The sequence below is a fragment of the Patagioenas fasciata genome, chromosome 11 (genome assembly GCF_037038585.1).
Source record: "Patagioenas fasciata isolate bPatFas1 chromosome 11, bPatFas1.hap1, whole genome shotgun sequence".
Classification (NCBI taxonomy): Eukaryota; Metazoa; Chordata; class Aves; order Columbiformes; family Columbidae; genus Patagioenas; species Patagioenas fasciata.
The window spans coordinates 17420769-17446924 of NC_092530.1; the positions used below are offsets into that span (position 1 = coordinate 17420769).

Sequence of the window (26156 nt, forward strand, 5' to 3'; positions counted from 1 at the left end):
TGAAGCCTAGCAGAGATCTGTGCTTTTATGGTAAAAGCTATTATACTGAATGAAGTCTACATAGTATCTGATCTGTTCTGAAGAGAGAAGGGTAACTGTCCGCTTCCTATGAAGTCAGCACTCCCAGATCTCTTACCTTAGTCTTCTTGTTCTGAACATGGTTCTTAAAAACTCACATCATAGTTTCCAAAACTTGTAATACTTGTCCAGAGTCTCTTGAAGACTTTCTGTGTATCTGTATTTCAGCATTAATGTGCTGTTTAGTATGGCTGGAGAAAATAAATGAAACCTTTTGCCCCTCTCTCGGAGGACAGCTAATGACAATAGCAAAGAGAAGCAGTTCTGAACACCTGATAGGAACAAAAGTCCTCTGGGGAGATCCTTAATTGAGAGCAGCTTCTTCTGTTTTTGTGATCTGTCTTGCTGCCTCCTATTTCTTGCTATAAACAGTTTAGTTCCTTCTAGTTCAAAAAAAAAGGGGGATTTGGGGCGAGGAGGAGTCTGTGAAACGTTTTGCCAGTGCCACATGTGTTCAAAACTTGGACCAGAAACTGTTCTGAAATTCAGGAACAGCAGCAGCATTGAAAAATCATTAATGTTACAGCAGGGCAAAAAATTGAAAACATTCTTGGAGAGTTTTTGCCCACTTATTTTTATTTTTTAGTCAACTTCAACACCTAGAGAATAGATGTTAAGATTGTGATAACCTTGACATGGACCTATGAAAACCAGGATTCTACTTTGTCCTAGTGTATATCACTTGCTCATAAAACATTGCTAGTTTCATGCTTTAGAATCTATGGTAAACATATATGAAATGTTCCAAAGCTCAGATAAATGTCGATGACTGCGGGAGGGTGTAAGGGCTTGGGTTTGGGCATGGGCTTAGAGCAAGGAAATTTTCTCTTCCAGGCTTTGAGAATTGCATTCTTAAAACAGGTGACTTAATACAGTGAGAGAATCTCTAATTTCCCACTAAGATGCAAATTTCCGGATACCTTCAGACAATGAAACTTAATCCTTAACAGCCTCATATTTTCCCTTGTGTTTTATGATCTTCATGACACAGCAATACAGTAAGAGAGAACTTGAGAGGAGTACATTCATATCAGATTTTAATAAAAAACATATGGTGAAATGTTTTCCCTGCTCTGTTAGTAAATTCTGGTGATTTTGAATAGCAGATATCAAATTGGAAAGGCCACATGTCATCTGATTAAGTACTGTTCCCCTCTTAAAAATGAAACAAAACTAAAATTAGCAAGTAGCATTGCAGCTGAAATAGTAGTTCTCCCTTTCATGCACGGTGCCCACATAGGACGAAGGTGTGTTTAAAACTGGTAGAAAGTTGCACCCTGTTTGTTACCAGGTATCATCCTTTGCCACAGGTACGTTCCTCACTAGATGCAGTAGTGTAGTCTGTTATCACAGTATCACAGTATGTTTGGGATTGGAAGGGACCTCAAAAGATCATCCAGTCCAATCCCCCCGTCGGAGCAGGAACGCCTAGGTGAGGTCGCACAGGAAGGTGTCCAGGTGGGTTTTGAATGTCTCCAGGGAAGGAGACTCCACAACCTCCCTGGGTAGCCTGGTCCACTGTCTGTCACCCTCATTGAGAAGAAGTTTTTTCTCAAATTTAAGTGGAACCTCTTGTGTTCCAGCTTGATCCCATTACCCCTTGTCCTATCATTGTTTGCCACTGAGAAGAACCTGGCTCCATCCTCGTGGCACTCACCCTTTATATATTTATAAACATTAATAAGGTCACTCCACAGTCTCCTCTTCTCCAAACTAAAGACACCCAGCTCCCTCAGCCTTTCTTCATAAGGGAGGTGCTCTACTCCCTTAATCATCTTTGTTGCCCTACGCTGGGCCCTCTCCAGCAGTTCCCTGTCCTTCTTGAACTGAGGGGCCCAGAACTGGACACAATATCCCAGATGGGGTCTCACCAGGGCAGAGTAGAGGGGAAGGAGGACCTTTCTCGATTTACTGACCACCCCCCTTGTAATACACCCCAGGATGCCATTGGCCTTCCTGGCCACAAGGGCACAGTGCTGGCTCATGGTCATCCTGCTATGATATCTAGTGTTCACTTAACCCAATTCAGTCCGATTCCACAATCATAAGAACTATTCTGCAAAGCTGATTAAAAAGCAAGTTTATTTTCTGTGTCATCTATCATCAGACTTTTGCACAAGATAATTCTTCTTTTTTAAATAGCTCCTTTACAAAAACGCCCAACAACTCCTGCAGCATCAAGTGGGAGATTTTAATGACCCATGTGTTCTCTCACAATTAGTGGATTTGACAAGAAGTAAATTTTCATTTGGGGAATTTTTCCACCTGAATCTTCAAACAGACGCTAATGGGCTTGGAACTACAGATGAAAGCATTTTTAGGTCAGTGATTTTTCAGAAGTGGTAATAGAAGCTTTACAGTCTTGATATATCAGCTCCAACAGTTCAACTCTTGTATCCAAAGACAGCGTTTCAATAAAATGCAATCACTTATTAATAAATTAGTTGGAGTGCAACCACTGATGTATGGAATTTTGAATATGCTTCACTGGATTGGAATAGCAGCCATGTCGGCATCCATCTGATTACTGTGGGCGCGTCACAACACAGAACCCGAATGTGACAATGCTCATTAAGTGCTTTCAGTTAAACAGGGTCCCTTTAGGAGAAGCTTTGTCTTCAAAGTTATTTTGAAATATCATTTTGATCCTTTGCAAATTATTTTTGCTCTCTGTATCTGATTGCTGCTTTGGGCTGGACGCAGGAGATTGAGGTCTGAGAGCTACTGAATTTTCTCCTAACTCAGTTTGACGCACCTGCTTATCAAGTTCTGTTCATCCTTTTACAAAATCGTAGCTGTGTTGTTAACATCATCATATTGTAATTGAGTTTTGGCTTGATTTCCTAGAGAGAAGAAAGTGCTGTAAGTGATAACTTTCGAACATGACTGAAAAAGATAATTTGATAATCTTAAATTCCTGTATGTTTTGTGAAAACATATGGATAGGTGATTGGAAACAAACCAGTGATTTGAGAGGGAAGCCCCAGTGCATAATCTGTAGCAGAGTCACACGCATTTTGTGAGCCATGATATTGATAATTTCTCTTCTCAAAATTTTCAGTTGAAATTTGGTATATCTTAGCTTGAGAAGTCTTGGAAAGAGAATGTTTTTGCAATGTTTGACTTAAATTTGTCTTCTTTTAAAAGAACATTGCTTAAAACATAGATCTTTCTGCATTTAATACAAGCACACCTATTGTGTATTATTCATCTCTCTATATTCAACATGAATAAACATTTGCCCTTCATAAATCACAGATGACACTGAAGAGGAGTTTCTGGATCAGCTAGTTCAGCCGCAGTCCCAATTGCTGTGTTATTCCTCCTAGCTATGCTTGTCGTGTCTTTTTTCTATTTGAAGTAGCTCTGGAGTCACTCATGCCAAGGTGTTTGGTATTCTTCAGTGGCACATGACAGAAACCAGTCTACTGCTTTCTTCAGATCTGAAATATTGACTAGAGATTCCTCCTTATAGCAGGAAATTCTTATGAACCTGTAACTTTGCATTTTAGACTTCAGTAAAGATTTACTCCTTCAGTGGGAATGGACAAAAATTGTTTCATTTATCCTGAAAATTAGTCTCTTATTCTTTTTCATGGGAATGAGATAAATGCTACTTCTTAAGTTTTCCGTTAGTCTTCTGATTTGTGTTTTTCTTCTACATGTTTTTAATTCCATATCTGTGTTTGAGACCCTTGTCATACTGAATGCAAAGTTATTTTGACACATCAAACAGTTGCCATATGCAGTTCTATCATAAAATTTGATTGAAGACAGACCTTTTCCATCTGAAGAGGTAGCAACCCATGCAGTTTGCATTAATTTCTTCTTTCATGATTTTTAGAGCACTACAGATTAAGATAGATATTAAAGATTTTGAGTGTTTGCAAATTTCTAACTCTGTTTCATAGAATGTATCAGGTAACTTCTGCTTACAAATAAAGTACCTGGTGGTGCTCAGTGGAATAACAGGTCTTTCATTTCAGATGTACAGGATTTACCTTCCAATATAAAAGAAGAGGGATTAAAGGCTTATTGTACAAAGCTGATGGTAAATTAAAGGGGTGAAACTGACTGAAGTAACTTACTTGGTTAGAAAGTAAAAGAAACATTTTAAATATATGTTAAGCACATTGTACATGCAGTAGTCTTTATTATCCAATCCATTGCATGTTAGAATAGGAAAGAGAACTCCTCAATATCATCATCATATATTTTTTCCCCAAAATGATTTATTGTCCTGTAACAAGAGAGATGAAGCATATGTCGAGGACAGTTTGGGGTGTGTTATAATAGAATACTTTTAGAGCCCCTTAAAATGAAATGCTTTGTGTCACCAGTTTCACATTAGCTAATGTTTCTACGTTTGTATTCTAGTATAGTTGCATAATGAATGTAAGGTTTGTCTCTGACGAGTATTTATAAAGAAGTAAGCAGGTAAAATTGATTATTCCAATGGGAGGTACTGAGATTGGGAATTTTCCTGAAAATGATCACTAAATAAGAAAAAAAATCTTATCTGATTATTTCTTATGTTTGAGTTTCTTCATTTCTACACTGCTTTAAAAAAAGTTTATAGTAATTTTACCAATTTTTTATTTCAGTTTCCTGCAGCGTTTGAATTCAACGAGTTATTTTTGATCACCATTCTGGATCATCTTTACAGTTGTCTCTTTGGGACATTCTTATGCAACTGTGAAAAAGAGAGGTTAAAAGAGGTAAATAGCGTAATACACTATTGTATTTGTTCAGCGGGTTGAGGGTATTCGAAAGTCCTCTTTCAGATATTTGTAGCCAGCATATAAAATTTTAAATAATCATTATCAAATTATAATAGCATTTATTGTGCTGTTCACTTAACAGCATGATTAGATGGAACTTATGGTTGAAAAGTACAGAAATGTAAAATAACTAAATAAATGAAGTTAGGGCTCAATGAAGTTGTTTGTTAATATTCCAAGTACACTGTTCCTTACTTTTGGCTTTGTTGGTTTTAATACTTTATATTTTTTTAAAGAAAATAACAATTCCTTGCCATATTTAGCTTTGCTTTTTTTTGTTTGTTTGTTTGTCTCTACCGCTTCTGAAAGGAGAAAGTTGCATATAAATACCACAAGATGGAGCTGAATAACATGTTCTCAACAAATGCAGGGTTCCCAGACAGCTTTCTTTCATTAATGAATAGTCAGATGCAATTCGCAATAAAGAAATGTAATTTAAGACACAGTAATAGTAGAAACACATGCTTTACAACACTGAAGGAGTGTAAAATTGCAAGATGAATCTGATGTAAATTCAGATTTCCAGTCTTCAATCTAACCATGATTATGCTGATTACATTTAGAATAATACAACTTTCAGAAGTGCAAATAAAGATAAAATAGGCATTTTAAAACATAATACCAATTGATAGGAGCAAATAGTGTGAGTGGGAGAACTGAATAATTATTTTTCACAGGTGTTGGTTTGGATCTTCCAAACTGTATATCTCTTCACTGGTTTTCTTGGCAAAGCTAATTCAATTTTATTTTTGTAGTTGGCCAGCGTGTAACCATATATTTAAGTAGCTTTCACTATTGCTGTAAGTTACAAGCCGTAGAGCTTTCTTTAGCTCAGCTAGACCTTAGTGTCTTTGAAAGCAGCATGCCTGAATCTCCTTTCTCAGCTAACCTCAGACCACAATAAGTGTTCGAAAGTTTTGCTGAAGTTTTAAGAGTGTTTAGTGATCAGCTACTGGAAGTGTTCTTGAAGTGCTTGCAGTTTTCTCGTAGATAAGGTAATGTGACAGGTAAAATTACTGATATGTAGATATTAACTTTATATTTTAAGGTTTTGCGATCCACATAATTTATTATTATTATTTTTTCTTCTCCAATCAGGAGATAAGCACAAAGACTGTATCGCTGTGGTCCTACATAAACAGCCAGTTAGATGAGTTCACAAATCCTTTCTACGTAAACTATGAAAACCATGTGCTGTATCCTGTTGCCAGTCTGAACCATTTGGAACTATGGGTGAACTACTATGTTCGATGGAACCCAAGGATGCGGCCTCAGGTATGAGCTTTCATGTGGTTTTTATATTTTAGTGAAGAGCACAGAGATTTAAAAAAAAAATAATAGTTTTCATAGTGTTGAATGCAGCATTTAATTTCAGAAGTGCTCATCTCTTGCACGTATTTCAGCTGATAGGAAAAAGGTGATTTTCTCGAAGAAGATGTGGGATGTGTAAACTTGGTAAAATACGTTTTCATTAAAGTCACCAGTAGAAAAGGGAGTTACAGTATCACGTTATTGGCTTAGAAAGGTAACAGATTAGCAGTCTTTGTTGTCAGGAAATTACTTTTATAACACTTTGTAACACTTTTAAATACTTTTATTGTCTTCACCTTCTTGCAGACTTAGTGTACCTTTGTTTTTAATAATGTTTTACCTTTTACCAGCAGCGATAGAAAATATAGCAGCAGTTCCTGAAAGAATCTCGGACCAAGTACTGCCTCATTTTGTAGGGTCTCTAAACTCATCACACATATGCTTGTTTTCAATTGGCCTTTACGGTTTAAAGCTGGCGTGCTAAACATTAAACACTCCCTATATACATGCTCATTGATTCATCCAGTTTTTGTTCTTATAAGTAATGTCTGCTATTCAGAAAAATCTGAATTTCTTCAGACAGATACTCTACATGCTCTCATGCTTAGAATTCTGAAGAAGGAACATTCAGTTTGTGTCACAACTGTAATATATCTGAGGCAGCTACACCATCTCTTTATTGAGGTAACATTCCAAGGTACCCCCAAGCATATTATGATAAATTACCTGTGTTAAGTGACTGCTCAAAAGCTGCTTTCATCTTCTAGCAGTTAGAATCAGATGTGAGTGTCAAATTTATTAGACATCCACAAGTCAGAGGCGGTTGTCAAAGGTGGTGTTCTAAGGTAGGTTTCAAGGACAGTGCACTGGTAGAAGTCCAGGCATATGAGAAATACTTTTTAAGGTCCTGGAAAAGCCTGGATTGCTTTCATGCTCACTGATATGTTTCGTCTGAGCTGCCTTGTTTCCTTTGCTGTTTGTATTTTTAGTTGGTGTAGTCCTATGACTGTTAGGTACCTGTTGGGTGTTAGCATGTGTTAAAACTGGAAAGAAAGTGTATTTTAATCTTTATGGTTTTGAAGTAAAATTGTCAACTGCTTTTTAGCAAAATATCATCTTTCCCTTATCCTATTTGCTGAAAAACATTTGTGTGGTTTATGCATATTTTAGGATAATCAACCCACAGCAATGTCAGTTTATTACTTGTATTTAATTGAGATCTGTAGGCCCTGAAAGTGAGCAGGCTTGTTAAACACACCTGAAAGCTATCCCAGTCCAAAAGAGGTGAGGGTGGGGAAGAGATGACATAATGAGAAAGTATCAGAACTGTCACATATTCAATGGCAGGCTCTGCTTGCTGCCTCTCTGTTGGGGAGTGCTCTGGCACAGCTGAATCAGTGATCTTCAGTGGTCTTTGAGAACAGATCCTCAAATCAGCAGGCTGAGGGAAAAAAATTTGATGATCCTGGTAAATGCCTTAACTTTACTACCACCTTCTTTTTTTGAAGAACTAATACAACTGTATTGACTTTTTAGATCTACCACATTAGCTTTGTCTTGTGGAGATACATCACTCCTTTCCTCTTGTGTCTGGCCTGCATTTATGTGAGATTTGTGACAAATATTCAGAAATTTGCTGCAGATATTACAGTTATTTCTTGCAGGATTGTGTTTTCTAATCTAATTGTGAAAGCACAAACTCATGCAAACAAGTAAATAACAGTCTTTGTAATCACAATATACAGTCTGCTTTCTTCTGTATTAGCATTGTCTAGTTTCACACTCTGTTAGCTGATTGAGTAGCGTTCAGGCCCTTTCAGAAACAGCAAAAAGACAATCACTATTGCAACACCCAGCAGGTCTTCACTTATCTTCAGTGAAAAATTTCTTAAAAAATCAGTCGATTTATTAAAAGAACAGATATCTCAGCCTGCTGAGAAAAGGTGTTTTTGTTGAATAAATTTTAATGTGGTTAGTTTGTTTTTCAACTAGAATAAGAGCAAGTTAAATATTTAATGTTAACGAAGAGCTCTCTGATGAACAGCAATTCAAGGCAACTTCATGTTCTCTTTTATCAGCTGCAAAAACTTCCTCAGGAAATGACAAAATGTTTATTGTTTTCTAGGAGCTCACCATAAAGGAGAAATGCCCAATTACATGAGTTTAAGGGAAGATAAAGAATAGTCCTTTAATATAATCAGAATGGGTGTTTGATACCCATTATCAACCATCTTTATGTTACAGGAGAGGTAACTCACAACAGCAAAAGGGCAGTTTTTTGACTGAGGCAATATTTTAGGTTTTCTAATTTCAGCTTTATTAATCAGTGAGGCCTGAATTTTTAAATGGACTGAGAGAAGTTAATCATTGCACTTCATTGACTTTTCTATTGGAAATTAGCATACATCTCCTTTCATTTTTTAAAATTTGAAAATTACTGAATCCTAACTGGAGATAAGTATTTATTTTTGCTTTGTTGTGCTCTGCCTTCAAATATCTGTGTCTCATCAGAGCTCGTAACAGTACAGTAAGGTCTGATCATATTCGTCATTGCATTAGGACATAGAGTTCAGAGTTATTATGTTCTGTAAAAAAAAGACTGCTTATAATGATATATCTTCAGTTCTACCTGAGTTTTGTGGAAGGCTGAATTGATGGTTTCTAGGGTGTTCATTTGCATCAAGAGCCTTGTTTTAGAATTACAGCTGTATTGCAATAGGTGCTGTGCAATTAGGTGACTCATGGTCTCCTTCCACAGGGTTCAAAGCTTAAGTGTCTGAGAAGTCAATAACATGGCAAATTCAGGGTTAAATGTGGGTGTTTCTTGTAGATTCCCTCTTCACTAAACTGTGCTTCAACAAGGTCATTCAAATTCTTAAGTAAAATAAAATGTTCCTTGATTTCAGTTTGGAGGTGTTACATCATTATTGACTTCTTGTCCCAAGAAAATTAGATAGATTTTAGTCCTGTCTTATTTGAGTTCATTGACTGAGAAGAGGTGTCAGGAAAAGGAATTGCCTTGTGGATCAGATAGCTGAGTGTTGCCCTAGCTGAGGAGATTCCATCCCTGCACTTACCGCAGTTTCTTGTGAGACAAAGCAAGTTTCTTACACTACCTGATAGTTTTTCTCTATCTGGGCGACAAAGTCAAGATTTCCAGAGTCTGATTTACTGCAGGTAACTTACATCTGCAGATAAAACTCTCAGCATTCAATTGATAAGGAATAAAATACAGACTAACTGCTTATCCTGTGTGCTGAAAATGTCTGTAGTTATGTAAGGGGAACAAAAAAGATTGGTATCCTGTAATGAACACAGCATCAGAACACGCACAGAAACTGAGAAACTATTACTGTACAGATATTCTTCATTTGAGGGAGTTTCCACTTATTTTGAAGAGCAAGTATGCAAAGCATGCTCTATCAGATGTCTAAATCTAAATGGGCTGTAGGCTTTAACAAGCAATGGCATCAGCTCTAGCATGTAGAGTTTCCTGAGTCTGGAAATCTGTGCAGTTGTTTGCAAAAATCTCTGTTCCAATTCCCACATGATAGGATTCATAATTTCTGTTTGCTAGTCATTGCTTTTCATGAAGGCTTCACGGTTTCGCCTGGTTTCCCAGGAGCATACCCCTACAATAAGTGTGGAAGTATTGATTATTATTGAAAACAGCTGTTTTCATCCTTTGAGATTGCCTTTTTCTATGAGTATACTGTTAACTAGGTTTCAAAAGCAAGTCTGTCAGGGTTCCAGCTCTTCATAAAGAGGAACAAAAAGCTGAAGTGAAAGATATTGTTGTCTTTCCAATGCACAGAGTAGGTTTTTGAAAAAGTGACAAGACAAGCAATGAATTTAAAATAACCATTTTCCTCTGCAGCCTTTCTTCCCTGTTGCTAAAATAAAACAGATAAAGTATACTCACTGGGCAAGACAAAATGCATTCACTGTTGAACAATTTTCATGTGAATGACTGTCCTTGAGCTAGTACAGTAATACACAGTAGATATCCATCCAATTAAGACTTGGCCGTACTGTAAGTGAGTAGCTATTATCATTTCTTTTATACCTATCCTTGTGTTGACAAATTTTGCTATCCAAAAGCACTCCAGAATCCTGAAGGATTACTTAGGAATGCAAACCTGAAAATCAATGCTGAAAGTGAACTGCAGTGATTCTGTGAAGAGGAAGGTTTGAATTTTTTAGGAAATGAAGCTGTCTTATGTCTAGATTTTTTAATGTGTTGTAGTATGTATATTGTATAACATAATCGTAGTTTCTGTGTGGGTATAACTAAAAAAACCACAACCAGCTTTGTCTTTCCTCAAGTCCTCATCCAGCAGGAATAATTGATTATAACTCTGAAGTGGTGTGTTCTGAGAGTTACAGTACAGCAGGTTCTGTTTTCAATACACACGTGGCTCATTCAGTTTAAAAAATGGTCTCATATCAGTGATATTTGAAGCAATAAAGAATGTTTATTTAGTAGTGTTTTAAGTACTTTTCAGCTCATTACAGGCAATAGGTACCTTATCTTTAAAGTGTAGGGAAAGTATCTGCTTTTGAATGAAATAGGCAGCAAAGGTGGCTAATCGGGAAAATAAAGCCCCAGGCATTTCAACTGATTAATTTGCAGGAACCTACAATTGTTCTGTCTGAGTGAAGAACACTACTTGGCTCACCCGATTTCGCAGCGTTTTACTGTTTGTTATTGGTTGGTGAGGGGGTTTCAAATACTTCAAGTGTCAGTAGCCGTGGGAGAATGATATCAGGTCTTTGAGAGGAAAGAGGCTGCTCATACCAGAGAGAAGAAATTCTCTGGAGAGACAGGGAATATTATGGATAAGGAAGGGAAGTGAAAAGAAGCAAGTAGCAGGGAAGAAGTGCAAGAGCAGAAAGTAGATATAGAAGGTGAATAGACTGGGGAGAGGGTGCAGATCTGAAGTTTAATCATGGGTTGATGCAGAAAAGCTGGACTGGAAACTTAGAAGTATGTTGAGATGGGCAAAAATGCGAATTGTTGAAAGGCTAGAAAAACCTGAGAACTTCAATAAATGAAATCTTCCTGATTAGTTGATTTTTAAAAAATATGTATTTACCAAAAAAATAGTTCCTAACGATGACTCGATCGGAGAGGAGTAATGGAACAAAAATAGGGATTTGAATGGGAAAGGACTACAAAACTTGGTGAGAGCTTAAAACCAAACAAAAAGGTGCTAAGTAAGTGGCTGGAAAAAGTTGATTATGGAGGGGAGAATGGAACAACATGCAGTCTCAGTCATATTGTTCTTAGTTTCTGAGTCAATATTACAATAGCAACTAAAAGGAAACAAACAAAAAACACTAAAAAAATCTTCTTGAGGTGTTGCAGGCAAATTCTTCTCCAGCTTTTACAGCACCAGGTTTTTGGTTAATGCCTGGGGGGAAGATCAAACTTCCCAAGGGTCCACTCCTTAGTGCTGCTGGCAAACTCCTTTACTCTTGTGCCTGCTTGGGTTGTATTGCTGGCTGTATAGATGTAAGTGCCAGTTTTGTTTTGGATTGATCAACATCTAATCTGGTTTTAGTAAATTTTATGTGATTAGATAAATCTAATCTATGTCTTATAAATAGTTATATGACATAATTTTTAATTAGGTTAGCACACCAAAATCTGTTAAAATCTTGCATATTCGCCTTCGTGTTTCTGGTTTATTTTTTACTGGAGTATTTTTTTTTAATAACAGGAATTAAATTTATTGTTTTTCAGCACATTGAGGTAGTAATTTGAATACCGTGTGTAAAACATCCTGAGGACCTACTGAAAAATGGCCCAGCCAGTTTTCCAGTGGGCTGCAGAAGCGGGTCCTTGATTTCCCCTGGAGTAGGGGCAGAAAGGCTGGGACCCGGCTGCAGGGGCTGCCTGTTGCTTAGCAGCATCGCTGCGGCAACGCGCGGGGAAGCTGGTGTTACAAAGGAGAGGATGCACACTCTTCTGAAAATCTATATTGATACACCGGAGCACAGCAGCAAAAAATAACTTGAGTGTGACGGGTTGGTGGGTCCAGAGTTGTCTTTTGAGCTTCCACTCTTTATTTAAGAGGCAGGATGAGGGAGTAGGAAACAGTACATCTGCTGTCAGACTCCCAATAAATTCATCTCAGTCAAATCAATTATATGATTTCTTAAGAAGACTGTAATAACAGCTTGCCAAGGAGACACTACTTGTGCTCTGCAAGTATACACTTCTAGGGTTAAAGTGGTAACAAGATCTTTTAATAAACAACCATCTCCAAACTTCTTGTTCCTTACAGAATCACACTTCAACTTCCTTTTATTCTAAACAGTGGCAAAGCAAAAGAGAACCTCGTTCACAGCAAGCCATTACAGGTGTCATTGTGAAGGTTGTTGGACCTATTCCTTGCTGAAAGGAGCTTTATTTGAGAGAGGAATCACATGCTGGAATAGAATGTTGTGGAGTGACAAAAATGGAGATAGTTGTCTGTAAGAATTTGCACAGGATGGTATGAGGAAACACTGGCAGCAACAAGTCTTTAGGAAACATGGAAATGAAATAAACTTATTTTTCTTTCATTCTTTTCAAGGCTTTGAACATGCTTCATCCTCTTTCTCCTCCTTCCAAGATACCAGGAAGCTGCATAATTCCAGTTCTATTTGGTTGTCTTAATGGTTTCATTAAAAAAAAAAAATATATGTGACTTGAGATCGAGGCTTTGTTTTTGGCATTTTCTCCCTTTTTTCCCCTCTAGCACCATTGTCTCTCTTTTCATTTTTTTTTTACATTTATATTTGCTACTTTTCTCAAAAAGGGGAAGTTATATTAGAAGAATTTAAGACATCAGGGGAAGCGCAGCTCTGAATGGCATGCTGCTTTTCAGATGTTTGTATAAGAACTTGTTTAATACTTTTTATATCTTTCAGCTACCTATACTGCCTTTTTCTTACCACATGAGTACATAATTCTAACATGGATGTTTGTCAATAAATGAGTTACTGTCAGCTGCTTGAAAGCACTCAGGAAGTGCAAAAGATTTCTCTAGACTGAATTTGACATGTTATTTCAAGAAATTAAAGTACCTATCAGAAGTTTAGTGAGTGAAATCTCATTTTGGACTTCATTGTCTTACATCAATGACGCTGTGTCAGATGGCAAGCAACAAGGATCTTTTCCTGGGAAACCCTTGACATTAGAAAACCATTCCTGTTAACACTACCGTATGAAATAGTGTGATGGTGTTTATGCAGAACTGTCTTGCAGTGTTAATATCTAACATGCACTTATTAAGAGATGGCCAACATTTTAAAGGTGACCCCCATTTTTTTCTTCCTTTATAAGACCCTACTCTGCCTTGCCTACAGCTTTACCAGACTCTAATGATCTCTACTGAGTAACCAAGTGTATGTCTGACTGAATTGTTTCTTAAAACTTCATCTGAGAAGGCTCAGTTGCTTATGAGAATGTGACTAAGAAAAATGTTTTCCCATATGAAAATATCGGTATTATAGACTTCTTTGTTGGGGGAAGAGTACGTTTTTCTGTAAATATTCCATCTCTAGGGCAAATGTGAGATTTCAGTAAGAGAGATTACGTTTCAGAAATGTGCCTCCTTATATCCTGGAAGAAATTCATCCAATTTTGAAGCCTGAGGCTGGAACAACCTCCGAGAGTTCTCAAGGACTGAGAATAGATGAGAGTAAAAGGACTGAGAGATGGATTTGATACACAATCTGAGGGAGTTGTGACGACCTGGGAATAGGAACTAAGAGTGAATAATGCTCCAGGAGCTGGAGGTCTTTGCTTTCTGTTCAGTCCATGGAATACAATCTGAGAATTAGGCTGGAGGGGGCCTGGCTGCAGATAAAGAAGAATTGCCCCATGTGTGAGGGAGCAGGTTGCTGCTCTGCAGAAATTAAGTTTCTCCTGCCTTTACCACAAGATTCCTCTGTTGTAAGGGAGATAACTGGAGCAGAATGGTCACCATGTGCTCCTTATTTACTGGGTGTCCTGCTTGGTACCCATAAGGCCAAACTGAAGAATTCTGAAGTTCTCTGTTAAACCAGTCTGAGATCCAAGATATGCAAAATTAGGAGGTGCTTGCTTCAGATCCTTGTCTGTAAAAGTGGAGTGTTAGTGCTCCCATACCTCATCAGGGTGCTGCAGAAATAAATCCGTTTCTTGACATGAGATGAAAGTACAGAAAAGGAAACCTAAGCATTTTAAGTTCAGAAGAATGAATAAAGGATGGGGTCAGACACTGCAAAGAAAACTAAATATTGCATAACTGCTCACTAATTGAGTAGCATCAAACTGCGCTGAATAAATGGTTAATACAAGGGGGAAGCTAGTATTTTTTTATTTAGCCAACTATTTTATACAGATGTTCAGAAAGGCTGAAGTAAGTTTGGAAATGCAGCCTTCATTCTGACACCTCTTTTGGGGGTATAATTTTGCAACCTTAATGTTGTAGAGTTTTTTGTGTGACTTCAATATAGACAGACTTTTAAAATGTCATTATTGTTGTTTAGCTAATTTATTTAAAGATAGTCCTGTTCTTTGAGATGGATGCGTGGGGAGAACAGCGCTTCGTGTCAAAGTTTGAGCACGTGTTGAATTGTGTTCTGGGGGAATGCTGAGGAACGCTCGAGCTGTGCAGCCACACTTCTCCTCCCTGAAGCACTTTACACGGCAGGGCAAGTTCTGCAGTGGCCTTTGTGTAGTGGATCCTGAAAGGATTTGTAGTGCTTTCCCCAAAAGCCAGTTGTATGAAATTGCTTTTTAGGAGTGTTTGAGCACCGTGCAGTGGAACACACTGGCTGATGCCCGTGTGAAAGGTGTCTAAGAGAAATTGGCCTGTTAAGTTGAATCATGATGAAGCTGTGCAGAAATCAGGTGTAAAAATCTCCCGTGACCCAGGGCTTGCGTGACTAATGGTACCAATGGTAAATCACTCTGTTACAGACCTAAGTGTTCTAGGAAAATGTCTTCATAGAGGAGAAATCTGAAGTGGGAGTGTATGAGGAAGGGATCTTTTACTTGAGGAAAGGAAAAAAAAAAGGTGGAAAGGGGGCACTAATTGAAATGTGAATTTTCTGTAGTGTGTATTACAGGATCTTGGACAAAATTCATCACCAGCCTCATTTTTGCCATGGTTTTAGGTGTATACATTTTCTGTAGACCACCTCAGAAAAATGCAATTTGTCTTCTGGAGGGTGTGCTTGTGTTTGATTAGTGAAGGAGGCTGCTGTCTGTAGGCTTGCAGCCTCATGCGCTAAAGAATTTGTACGGTGGATGCAGGAGAAAATTGCAGGAGAGAAGGAATTAATTGCATAGCAAAGGCAGGACTCGGGGGTTATTGGGAGCCTGGTGGTGGGCAACGATTGTTCTGCTGAAGACTCAAAAAGTTATGCGTTTGAAATTGCTGTAGATGGCATGCTGGATGAACTGATGACTCCCAGGGTACTGGGAGCAGCACTTTGTGAATACGCTGAAGTTTCTGTTCATGGGCTAAGCCACAAACAAGAAAAAAGTATATGGCCAAAAAGATGTTGACCTAAACCAGACTGATACTATTTTATTAAGTTAGAAGTCAAGTTAGAAATGAAATGGTATTTTCCTGTTTCAGAAACATGAGTGTTAGATCTTGAAAATGTCAAAATCCAATGCATGGATTTTTGATTATTTTTTTTTAAAGCCTGGATTCACGAAACCCTAAGTTGTGACTGAGTTATGTGTTGATGGCAAGAAGATAAACCCTTTCTGGTTTTTGATACATTTTTCACACAGCACCCTGTGAGAATGTCATGCTCAGGTGTGCATCCTCGCCTTGTAATCACTTTTAAGCAGTAGGACGCAATGGTGAGTGAATGCAGTTCCCCATAGCCTGGCATTCTGGAACCCCAGGGTATAAATTACTTACAACATCCAGCAATCCAGAAGCTTCCCATCGCTGCATTTCCCTGTGATTGTTTTGCCAGCCCAGTTAAATTATTTTCCTATCTTGCTCTGTGCAAAAGCTGTAAGCAATTAGAGTTTATACAGGATAAAATAAATTAAAAGCAATTTATGGTCCAACTTTTTTGGCCTTTCTGTGGCATTTGGAAGAAGGGGAATTCTCTTTGTGCTGATCTGAGATAACAGATCCAGCTGCAAAAATCAGTATGGCTTGTATCTTCCTTTGGCCATGACATAGTTGAGTGTTCCAGATGAGTGTGAAAAATGCCGAGACATCTGATGCGGAGAGGTGCATCTCTAATGCTTTTCGGGCACTGTCAGGTGTAGAGGCAGGAACCTGATCCACTTCTACAAAAGGTTTATCAGAGTGTGGCTCTGGGAGGTCCATTACAAGCACAGTTCACTTGGCTGCTGCACTTTTCTCCCTGGCAAGCTGGAAGGGGTCAGACTCTTGGAAAGATGCCTGGTTAGAAGAGTAACAAGATGCTCTGTATGGAGCCAGCTTCGTGAACTCTGCTCTCTTTACAAAATCAGTTCTGTCCCAGCAGGCAGGGGAAAGTTCCTGGGAAAGGCATTTTAAGTTCAACTGAAAGTGGTATTGAAAAGGTATACAGGTATATTTATTGGAATATGTTTGGCATCCCATCAAGACTATTTGCTGATAGTCTTTTCAATAGGTTTCCTGCCAACTGTGGTGTCAGAAAGGGACAGTTTGCTGAAATGTTTCATTTCAAATGACTAAAAAAATTACTTTCCCTAAATATTGATGTACTGAAATTCATAGATGTTGGATTCATTGTGTTACTGAAGGAAACAGTGGAAGCATTGCTTGAGAAGAGATAATAACTCAGTATGAGAGTCAAAGTAAGCCTTTTCTTTCTTCACCTGACAGGTTCCAATCCATCAAAATCTGAAAGATCTGCTCGCCATCCGGACAGAGCTTCAGAAGAAGGTTGAAGATTTGCAGCGGGAAGCTGCTACACGATCCATTTCTTCCTCCTCTGATAGAGGTTCATCCCCTTCCCATTCAGCCACACCAGTGCACACCTCTGTGTGATGTGTAACAAAAGCCATGTGAAAAAATATGTGTCAGGTAATACAGAGAGGAGGGTGAAATGCTTTTCCCGTCACAAAGGATTCTGAGTGACTTGTAATTGCTATGATCTACATGCCTTACTCTGTGTCTGATATTATCATGATAAGGCCAAAAAGAGCTTCAATAGATGTGATGTATTTTCTTGTTGGCAGTTCCCACATGTGTTTTGACATCTCTAGCTAAATCACCAATTGTGAAATTAAACTTTGTTTTGAGCGACTAACAATTTAACCATCCTGAAAAGGAATCCATCTGCCAAGCAGACAGAAAAATGCCTCTCATACTGCCTAGGGTACCCTGCCTGGTTGAGAGAATCAGTCTAAACGCCACATGATGCTTATACAGAACACAGAATGTTTTTTCTGAATGGGAGCTCCTTATTTCACTCAATATTTTGGGTTTTTTTTTTTTGCTAGAGCAATTTATTTTTTTAGGTGATTAATGCACTTGGAAGTAGATTTTAAAATAAATGTTTTCCAGTGTAGTCAGTTTTACATGTTGACTAAATATGCCATTAAAAGTGGATGGAGTTAAGCTGGATTTATCAAGTATACAACACTGACTTGTATGATGTAATATATTTGGTAAAGCATGTATTTTAGGTTTTTTAATGCCTTTTGTACAAGTTGAAATAAAGTCTTTTGACTGTTTAGCTTATTGTTCACTTTCAGCCTCCTGAGCAAGGGGTAAACTTACTCATGTCAAAGTCTTGTACAAAGTAAAAGTTTGTTTTCTAGCAAATGGTAATATTTGGGTTTGGAATGCCACCCAGCTGTGTAAATTGTATAGTCTGTATAGCTCCACATTTTGTTAAGCGCGTTTTATTTTGAAGTGTACACACAAAATGCAAAGCTGTGTCCATTTATATACATGTGTATGTGATGGTAAACATACGCATACTCCTGTGGTTTTAAGCGGTAAGTTCAGAAAATGGATCCTGCCTGTCCAAACTCTTTGAAGACCTTAACTCATAATGACTTTGTTTGACAAAGTTTTTGAATAATATGATCTTAATTGGTTTTCTTGAAATAAAGCCTCTTGGGTTTTTGTTTTTCTTTTTTTTTAAATTGCTGCTAGCATCTTTTTCTGTAAAGTGGATGATTTAATGGTGTTTTCATATAAAATATATATTCCCAACTGTCTTTCATCCTCCCCCCCCTCAAATATTCATATCTGAGAGATTTACTTACTGTAACATCCAGTCTTTAAAAAAAAAATTATTCAGTGGCCTTCTTAGAAGTCCCAGAAATGGTGCATGCTGACAGTTTTCCCTGGATTGTGTTCCTTGCTGTGTTTCATAAGAATCTGGTTCTTCTCCTTAGGACACTTAAATCCTGCAGCTCTGCTTTTTGACTTGTGCTTGTATTGCTCCAAGTTCTGCTGGTGGGAATTAAACCCTGTGCTTAAGAGCCAATTGATTCTATACACTGATTCTGGTTTTTACTGTCTGTGCTGGTTTGACTGAAAATGGGTTAATTTTTCTTTGTGCAGTTAGAAAACTTTCTTTTTCATAGCTACCATGGTCATTATTTGGACTTAGTTTGGGAACAAGAAGATAACACCCCAGCACAGAGTTAGTGTTTTTAATTACTCTGGTCTGAGAGCCAAGGACACTCTGAGCGCTCTGCCCACAGGTGTGAGGCATCGAGGAAGGGGGCACGGATGGGGCAGAGCTTGACTGACATCCAGACTGATCAATAAGAGTATTCCAGCCTGTTAGCATCATGCTCCAGATTTAAGAGTGGGGGCTTCCAGTTGGCTCTTCTGCTTCTTCTCTTCTTGCTCGCTCTGGGGCGCAGCCGGGCGAGTTTCAGTCGGGACGTTTAGCCCGGCGTTTTGCCCTTTTGCAGAGGCCTCTGGGCTTTTCTGCCTTTTTCCTCCTTTCTCTCTCCGGGATCAGCTTTAGGACCAGGTGTGGCTTTGCTGGGACTGGCTGCTCAGTTGTGGACAGAGCTCATGAGGAATTGCCTTGAGTATCTTTTATTTCTATTTTATATACATATATATATATATATATATATATATATTTACTAGTAGTGTATTAGTGGTTTTTTATTAAACTGTCTTCATCTCAATCCAAGTTTCTCCCTTCCCTTTTGATTCTCTCCCCTATTGGGGGGGTGAGGGTGGGGGTGAGCGAGCAGCTATCGTGGTTGTATTGCCAGCTTGGGTTAAACCACGACACTGTGAGCATTCATTTATTACTGTGCATTTGTTCTCAATCTGTGATGGCACTTTCTTGTTTCTCTGCACTGACAGATGTAGCGTATAGCTAATGAGTCGGGTGAGCTGATGTGCCGTACCCAGGCTCACACGTTCACTGTGCAGCGCAGGGTATCTCAGCATGTCCTTTTTATTACAGTGAATGCTTTTGATAATAGATACTCACCTACAAGCACAAAGTTGAGGGAGGCTTGCAATGTTGCATCTCTTAATCAACCTTAGACTTTTTATAAAACGGCAAAAGATGTTTTGCTGTGAAAATGGTTCTGCTGAACAGTATGCCAGCAGGGAATTTTACATTGCCAAAATATGTTGAGCTGCTAGTGAGTTAAACTCTTCCATACTCTAGATTTCCTTGACATTTTAACTGTATATTAAAGTAAAACAGATTATCTCTAAAATGCAGTGCTAAAGAAAATCTTTTGAAGTTTTCTTCTATTGCTGCTAATAATCACAGCATTTTCTCTATAATTATTGTAAAAGCGATGACTGGATTAGCTTGGGCATTCTGAGATTTTTAAAGCTTGGATGGATTCCTAAAGCTGAAATCTAAGAATTCAGTTTTGTATAGAAGAATACCAGTTATTTCAAGGGACTGGCTGGTTATCCACAAGTTTCACTATGGCTTAGTGAGTCTGCTGATCTGAAGGGAGAGCCCTGGGGAAGGGTCCTGCTGTGGTGTGTGTGGCACAGTGGATGTTTCCGTATGTACAGAGCATGGAAATTTTCAAAGGTATGAGATAGCGCGTATATGCTAATTACAAGCATAGTTTTATAGTGAAGAGGTGACTGTCTTTGTACCTATATCTGACTCCTTTTATTTTTAATAAGGCAGTACTGAACTGGTTGAGGAAAGAACAGAACCCTGTTCCCTGTCTGATGCACCTTGAACAGAGCTATTAACTTCTGATTCAAAAGCTGGACCTTTTTTCGCTTTTGTTTTTGGTTTTGACTCTGGTGAGTATAAAGAGAATGTGCAAAGGCAGCGAGCAGTTAAGTTTGACCTGTAGGATTTTCTTGTCGTCCTAGAATGGGCTAAAGCTTTTGTAACCAACTGAAACATTATTTGATTGTAAAGTAAGTTAAAATGAACCATCAGCATCAGACACTTTGCCATTTTAGTCCTGTTTCAGAGCTGAAATACACTTTTTAATCCCTTGTAGATAAAAGTAATCTTTTTGTCATTCCACTAAAATGAAAGGCGGCTTTTAAAGCTGGTAAACACTCCTATCTGCTTGGTTTTGTTCCCTGCGTAGGCAGCTTTCCTCTCAAGGAGTTAAAGCTTTAAACAAGAAGTGTTTATTTTTTTCTCTTATTTTCCGAGAAAAGCTGTATTAAGTCATGTGTGTTATGTTTTATGGCTGGTTCTCTAAAAGCTGGAAATATGGGATCAACGACTCCCATTCATTGAGCCCCACGGTAAAGGACAAAGTAAAACTGGGCAATTCAGAGCATTCCCCATGTGAAGCGTTTATGTTAAAAAAGGAAAAACAAGTGTCCGTTTGCTGAGAGATCACATCTGCTGAACCAACTGGTTATCAAAGATCTTTTTACTGTGAGATCTTGTACACTTGGGAAGAAAGAGTTTTATTTCTATAACAAGTATGAGTGAGAATTAGCTAGTTTGAAATATAAACCAGCTTTTTTTCTGACTGTGACACTAAGCACTGCATCATTATACAAAAGTCAAAAGCTTAGTTCGCACTGCATGGGAGATTCATCTACTGGACATGAAATTAAAACAAAACAAACCTGCAGGAAACCCAGGGCAGCAAAAAGGACCAAAATCCAGCTGTGCCGAGTGCAGGACACGGGGCACTGCCCAGAGTTCAGCTGCTGGGGAACCAGGAGAGCATCTGCATGTATGTGTGCGCGTACTGCATTTTTATCGTTAAATTAAAGCCTTAATAATTACATCTGTTTTCTCACAAGGTCCAATTTGTTTTTGGTTTTGTGTGGGTTTGTTTGGGTTCTTTTTGTTCGTTTGGTTTGTTGTGGGTTTGTTTTGTTTTGTTGTTCTGTGGTGGCTTTTGGTTTTGTTTGGTTTTAGTTTGGTTTGGTTTTGTTTTTTTGTTTTTTAAGTGAAGTCCTTAGTGTAGTTATAGAGGAGGTTACGTACAAAGCTGGTGAGGGGCCTGGAGCACAAGTCTGATGAGGAGCTGTTGAGGGACCTGGAGCTGTTCAGCCTGGAGAACAGGAGGCTGAGGGGAGACCCTATCACTGTCTACAACTGCCTGAGAGGAGGTTGTAGCATGGAGGGGGTTGGTCTCTTCTCCCAAGTAACAAGCGATAGGACAAGAAGAAATGGCCTCAAGTTGCAGCAGGGGAGGTGCAGATTGGATATTAGGAAAAAATTATTCCCGGAAAAGGGTTGTCAGGCACTGGAACAGGCTGCCCAGGGCAGTGGTGGAGTCACCATCCCTGGAGGGGTTTAAAAGACATGGAGGTGAGGTTCTTAGGGATATGGGTTAGTGGTGGACTTGGCAGTGCTGGGTTAATAGTTGGTCTTTTCCAAACTAAATGATTCTGTAATTCTATTATTTGCAGTTTACTTCCAACATGGAAAAACAAAGAAACAAACAAAAAGCCCCACAAAAATCAAATTTGTTTCTTACTAGTCAATTTGTTTTATTTGGTGTTTTCCTATGGTAGTCAAATTCTGTTTTTTAACCCCATGATCCTTACATGCACATTAGCAAAACGAATATTATATTTTCATAGCATAACACTCAACTTTTATTTGGTATAGCTTGCTTCTGCATCAGCAAACAATATGCCTTGCTTTTAAGTAAGGACTTCACTCAAAACAAAGGATTCTCTAATTTCACAATACTGTTTTTCCTGAACTTCATTTATTTCTGAACTTCCTTTGTTGCAGAAGCAATTTTTTAAAGCCTTAGCCTGTCAACTCATCTTACTTTTTCAGAATTTGAAATGGTATTATAGACTAATTCCATTTTATCACGACAAATGAGTAGTTAGGCATGACAATATAGCACTTGTAAGGGTTCCTCAGTGGGGCTGCATGACAATGACTGAATTATAGTGCCAAAATATCTGAAATTCATGTCAGAGTATTCTCAGCTGAGAATCTAAAACAAACTACTGCAGTATTGCCAAAGGAAAATGCAAGTAATTAATAGAATAAACAACAGGAAAAGAGCTAGTGAAATTCTTTCAGTTCTCTGTTTCTCTGTAATTGAGAAGCCTTTTCTGAATAATTTTATTAAAAATAGCTTTAGTTAAGCTGAAGAAGTGAGGTGTGATAAGAAAAAGGGCTCGTAGCACAGGGCAGCTGTATATATAGGTTTTGGACTCATGTTTTATGGCCTTTTTTATAAAGGATGAGAAAGTTCATACCATGTATGCAGAAGCTAAGTACAGGATTTTTAAAAATTCCATAGCCAGATTTAAAGACAACAGATAGTAATCAAGTAATAGATACTAGTTAGAGAGATCAGTGCTGGGTCAGTTAGTTCAGAACCTGGATCATTACTAAGAAAAGACACAGGAATCCTCTCAGTTGCTGTAACACCCACAATATAGATGATGCACAAACTCCCTGTTTCTCAGAGACTGGTCTGACAGCTCAGATGGAGGAGACAGACTGCAATAAAAAAAAGCAATTTGAGCCTATGTAGACATTTGGCACATTGAGACTTTGACTTTTGTCCAGTTTTGAAGAGAAGACTAAGTTTAATTTCTTTACTGCAGTATTTGTCAGTATTTTCCTATTTGAAATCCTAGAGAAAAAAAGATCTTGAATTCTGTTACTGTAAATTTTTGAGAAAGTGCTCCTTTCACTGTGCATTTATGGTTTTCCACATACCTAGAAATCACACTAAGGCATTACGTATTCACCAAAATCATAGGAAAGGCCTTGAGGAAAGGAGCAATTTCTGAGTTCTAAAAGCTGGGTGGTTTTTTTTCAGTGAAACAGCTTTTTTTTGTTTGTTTTCTTTTCCAAACTGCAGTATTTGTGAATTAAGACACCTATTTCTCCTGTGTTCTAGTGTAAGGGTTTCCCAAAGGAGGGGCAGGTGCTACATTCTCTAAGCAATGCTGGACACTCCATTGCACTGGACATTCCATTGCACTGGACACTCCATTGCACTGGACACTCCATTGCACCGTCCATGAGACAAACGGGGGCAGGGTAAGAGAAATCCAATAAAAACGATGATCTCCAGCTCCAGAAAACATGGTCCTTGGCAACACAACTGGAACTGCCATCAGGTGATCTAACCCAGGAAAACGGCTCCTCGTGTTCATCGATGCCATGTTGTGACACCTCCTCCACAGTAAGTTTCTGAGAAGATTTTTCATGCTACAGCTTTCAAATGTGTTTGGCTAGGAAAGAAAAACAGGCGACGGCGTTTGGGAACGGAGACACACAAGCTCAGCCGCGTGGCTTCGTCGGCATCTGAGCTGCTGCACGTGATGATCGGAATCCTGCAGACCTCGCTTCCTCCATCAAAAGCAAACACAGACTGCATCCCATCTCTTATTTCTTCTGCTTCCTGTCTCTGAGCAGCTAAAAATTAAATATTTTCTTTTCTAATCAAAACACATTCATAAAACAAAGTTCATAGCAGTACTGTTGTAGCCTAAGCGTTCTGGATAAACGTGAGGCACCATATATCCCTAGAACTCATCTCCTTCATCAAACACTGTAGCTGTAGTGCTAGTGTAAGGCTTCAAAAACACAAGTGTCAAAAAGAGCATAAAGAATTGTGCAGCTATTGCAAAATACTTAACCATGTTACTAAGCAATATCCTTTCAAATGGAGCTGTTAGGCAGCAATGCTCTCAGGCTGCTTCACCTCCTGGCAAGGCTGTGTCTACCTGAAAGCTGTGAATTTGGTACACCAAACTGAAAGGCTTATTTTTTTTTTAATATACTTTCACAAAATATGAGATTCGCAAAACAGTACAAAATGCACACATTTCAGGTTTATATATAAATAGTGAGTACCTCTTACGCCATGTAAAGTGAATTTTCTTTCACCTGAGAGCACGCTTTTTAAGCCCTCGTTGATTAGGACAAATGTAATGGAAAGTGGCAGTATCCACATTTTAGCAGTGACAAGAAAAGGACTGGGGAGGGATAAAGAATATGAACATAAATTATTGCACGATAGCGAAGGTCAGGTCTTGATACCAGTACCGGGGCGTTGAACTGGGCTGTGTGAGCACCGTGTCCTGCTGAGCCTGATGCTTCCCAGAAAGCTGCAGGAACCTGGCGTGGGACAGTGCTGGAGGACCCGTCCTCTCAGGAGATTCTGCCATCTTTCAAGGTTAGTTGGTGACACAAAGATGAAGCTTTAGATCCTTTTTCTGCCTCAGGTGCCACGCAGTGCTCTCAATAGTTGCATTCATGATAAAAGGAGAAGGTGCGGGGACTGCACCTTGCTAAGCTTGGCTTCTCTTGTGGTAGAGAGTGTTACAGGTATTAATGGATACATACTTGATTTTCTTTCTGGTTAAATCTGTAATTTGTTCTAGTGTGAATGAGATCTGACCCTGTCCTTGAAAGCATCCAAACACACAGTTTTCTTTTCAGTGACAACGTAGATATCCCATGTCACACGGACAGACTGTATCACTCGGCAGCTTCAGCTCCGTTCTTGTCTCTAGCATAGCCAAGCATCCAAATGGTATTTGCTAAAAGTAAACACTGCACACACTGCTGTGACCTGTATTTATCACTTGGCATGAAAATCAGGTCTTCTTATGTGGTTAGAAGCCCAGTGCTGTGTGGTGGTGAAGGATCCTCAACTCCTGGCTTCGGAGCAGGGAGTCGCCTGCGTCAGCCCCGGGACCAACCCACAGGCACTTCAGTTTTGGGTGTAGCTACACTAAGGCCCACAATCTACCCTCAGGAAATGTGCAGTTTTCATCACCGCCATTGGATGTGACATTCCCATAGCTGATGGCAGAAGTTGGCTGGAGGTGCTTTAGAAAGGGCTGTGACCGGTTTGCTTTGGATCGCTATTTACAGGCACTTTGCTGTCCTCATACCTGTCAGCTCTGCTGCTCCTTGAAAAAGATCTCGTCCCTTAATTGAAAACTGACCATTAGTGACGCACCTGCTGTTGGTTTGCATACAACTGGACAACAAACCTACAAATGTTACTTAAATGTAAACATATACCTCTTTACAAAAAAATACACACATACCACCACTCTAACCCTAAAGCCTAGAGCATTAAGAAGCCAGTTCAATCCTAAGTATACGTTAAATAGCTTTGGAGTAAAATTAAACAAAAAGCTAAATTACAAGCATGTAAGATCTTCATTTGCTGCTGATTCTTTTCTAGCCCCAGGTCATGATTTACATCTTCGCACTGTCTTGTTTTGGTGGTTCTGCTGACTGTGTTTCCAGTACTGAATATTTAACTAGGGAGAAAGAAAAAAAAACACATTAGTACAACAGCACACAACTGAAGCAGAGCACAAGCAATGGGTACCCGGCACTGGTTGGTTGTATGTGACATTGGAAGAGCATTTGCAGCAGCCTTGGTTATCTGCCACTGAAAGGAGGACCATGCTTTTCTTGTATAAGACACTCTTGATGGCTGAAAACATGAAAGCTAAATATTAACTGCCGGCGTTTGAAGCATGAGCTCCTTGGTCCATTACCACGGCTTTCTTTTTTGTGCAATAAAGGAGGAAAAACACTGTGGTGGGTGTTTCACAAAAAGCTGCAGCATCACCT

At 38.8% G+C, this 26156-nt stretch overlaps 2 protein-coding genes across 4 annotated transcripts in view; one reads left to right on the forward strand and one right to left on the reverse strand.

Annotated features, from left to right (window-relative positions):
- The window catches only part of MTMR1 (myotubularin related protein 1), a 37427-nt gene extending 19145 nt beyond the window's left edge, over positions 1–18282 (forward strand). For all 3 annotated transcript variants that reach the window (XM_065846327.2, XM_065846326.2, XM_065846328.2), the window contains 3 exons: positions 4683–4796; positions 5958–6134; positions 17012–18282. In XM_065846327.2, coding sequence (XP_065702399.1) covers positions 4683–4796; positions 5958–6134; positions 17012–17176 — 456 coding nt within the window. In that variant the 3' untranslated portion in view covers positions 17177–18282. The remainder of the gene's footprint in view (positions 1–4682; positions 4797–5957; positions 6135–17011) is intronic.
- A 3759-nt stretch (positions 18283–22041) lies between these two features.
- CD99L2 (CD99 molecule like 2) overlaps positions 22042–26156 on the reverse strand; it is a 32001-nt gene continuing 27886 nt past the window's right edge. Inside the window, exon 11 of the mRNA XM_065846171.2 lies at positions 22042–25837. Within this exon, the coding sequence (XP_065702243.1) occupies positions 25773–25837 (65 nt within the window). The 3' untranslated portion in view covers positions 22042–25772. The remainder of the gene's footprint in view (positions 25838–26156) is intronic.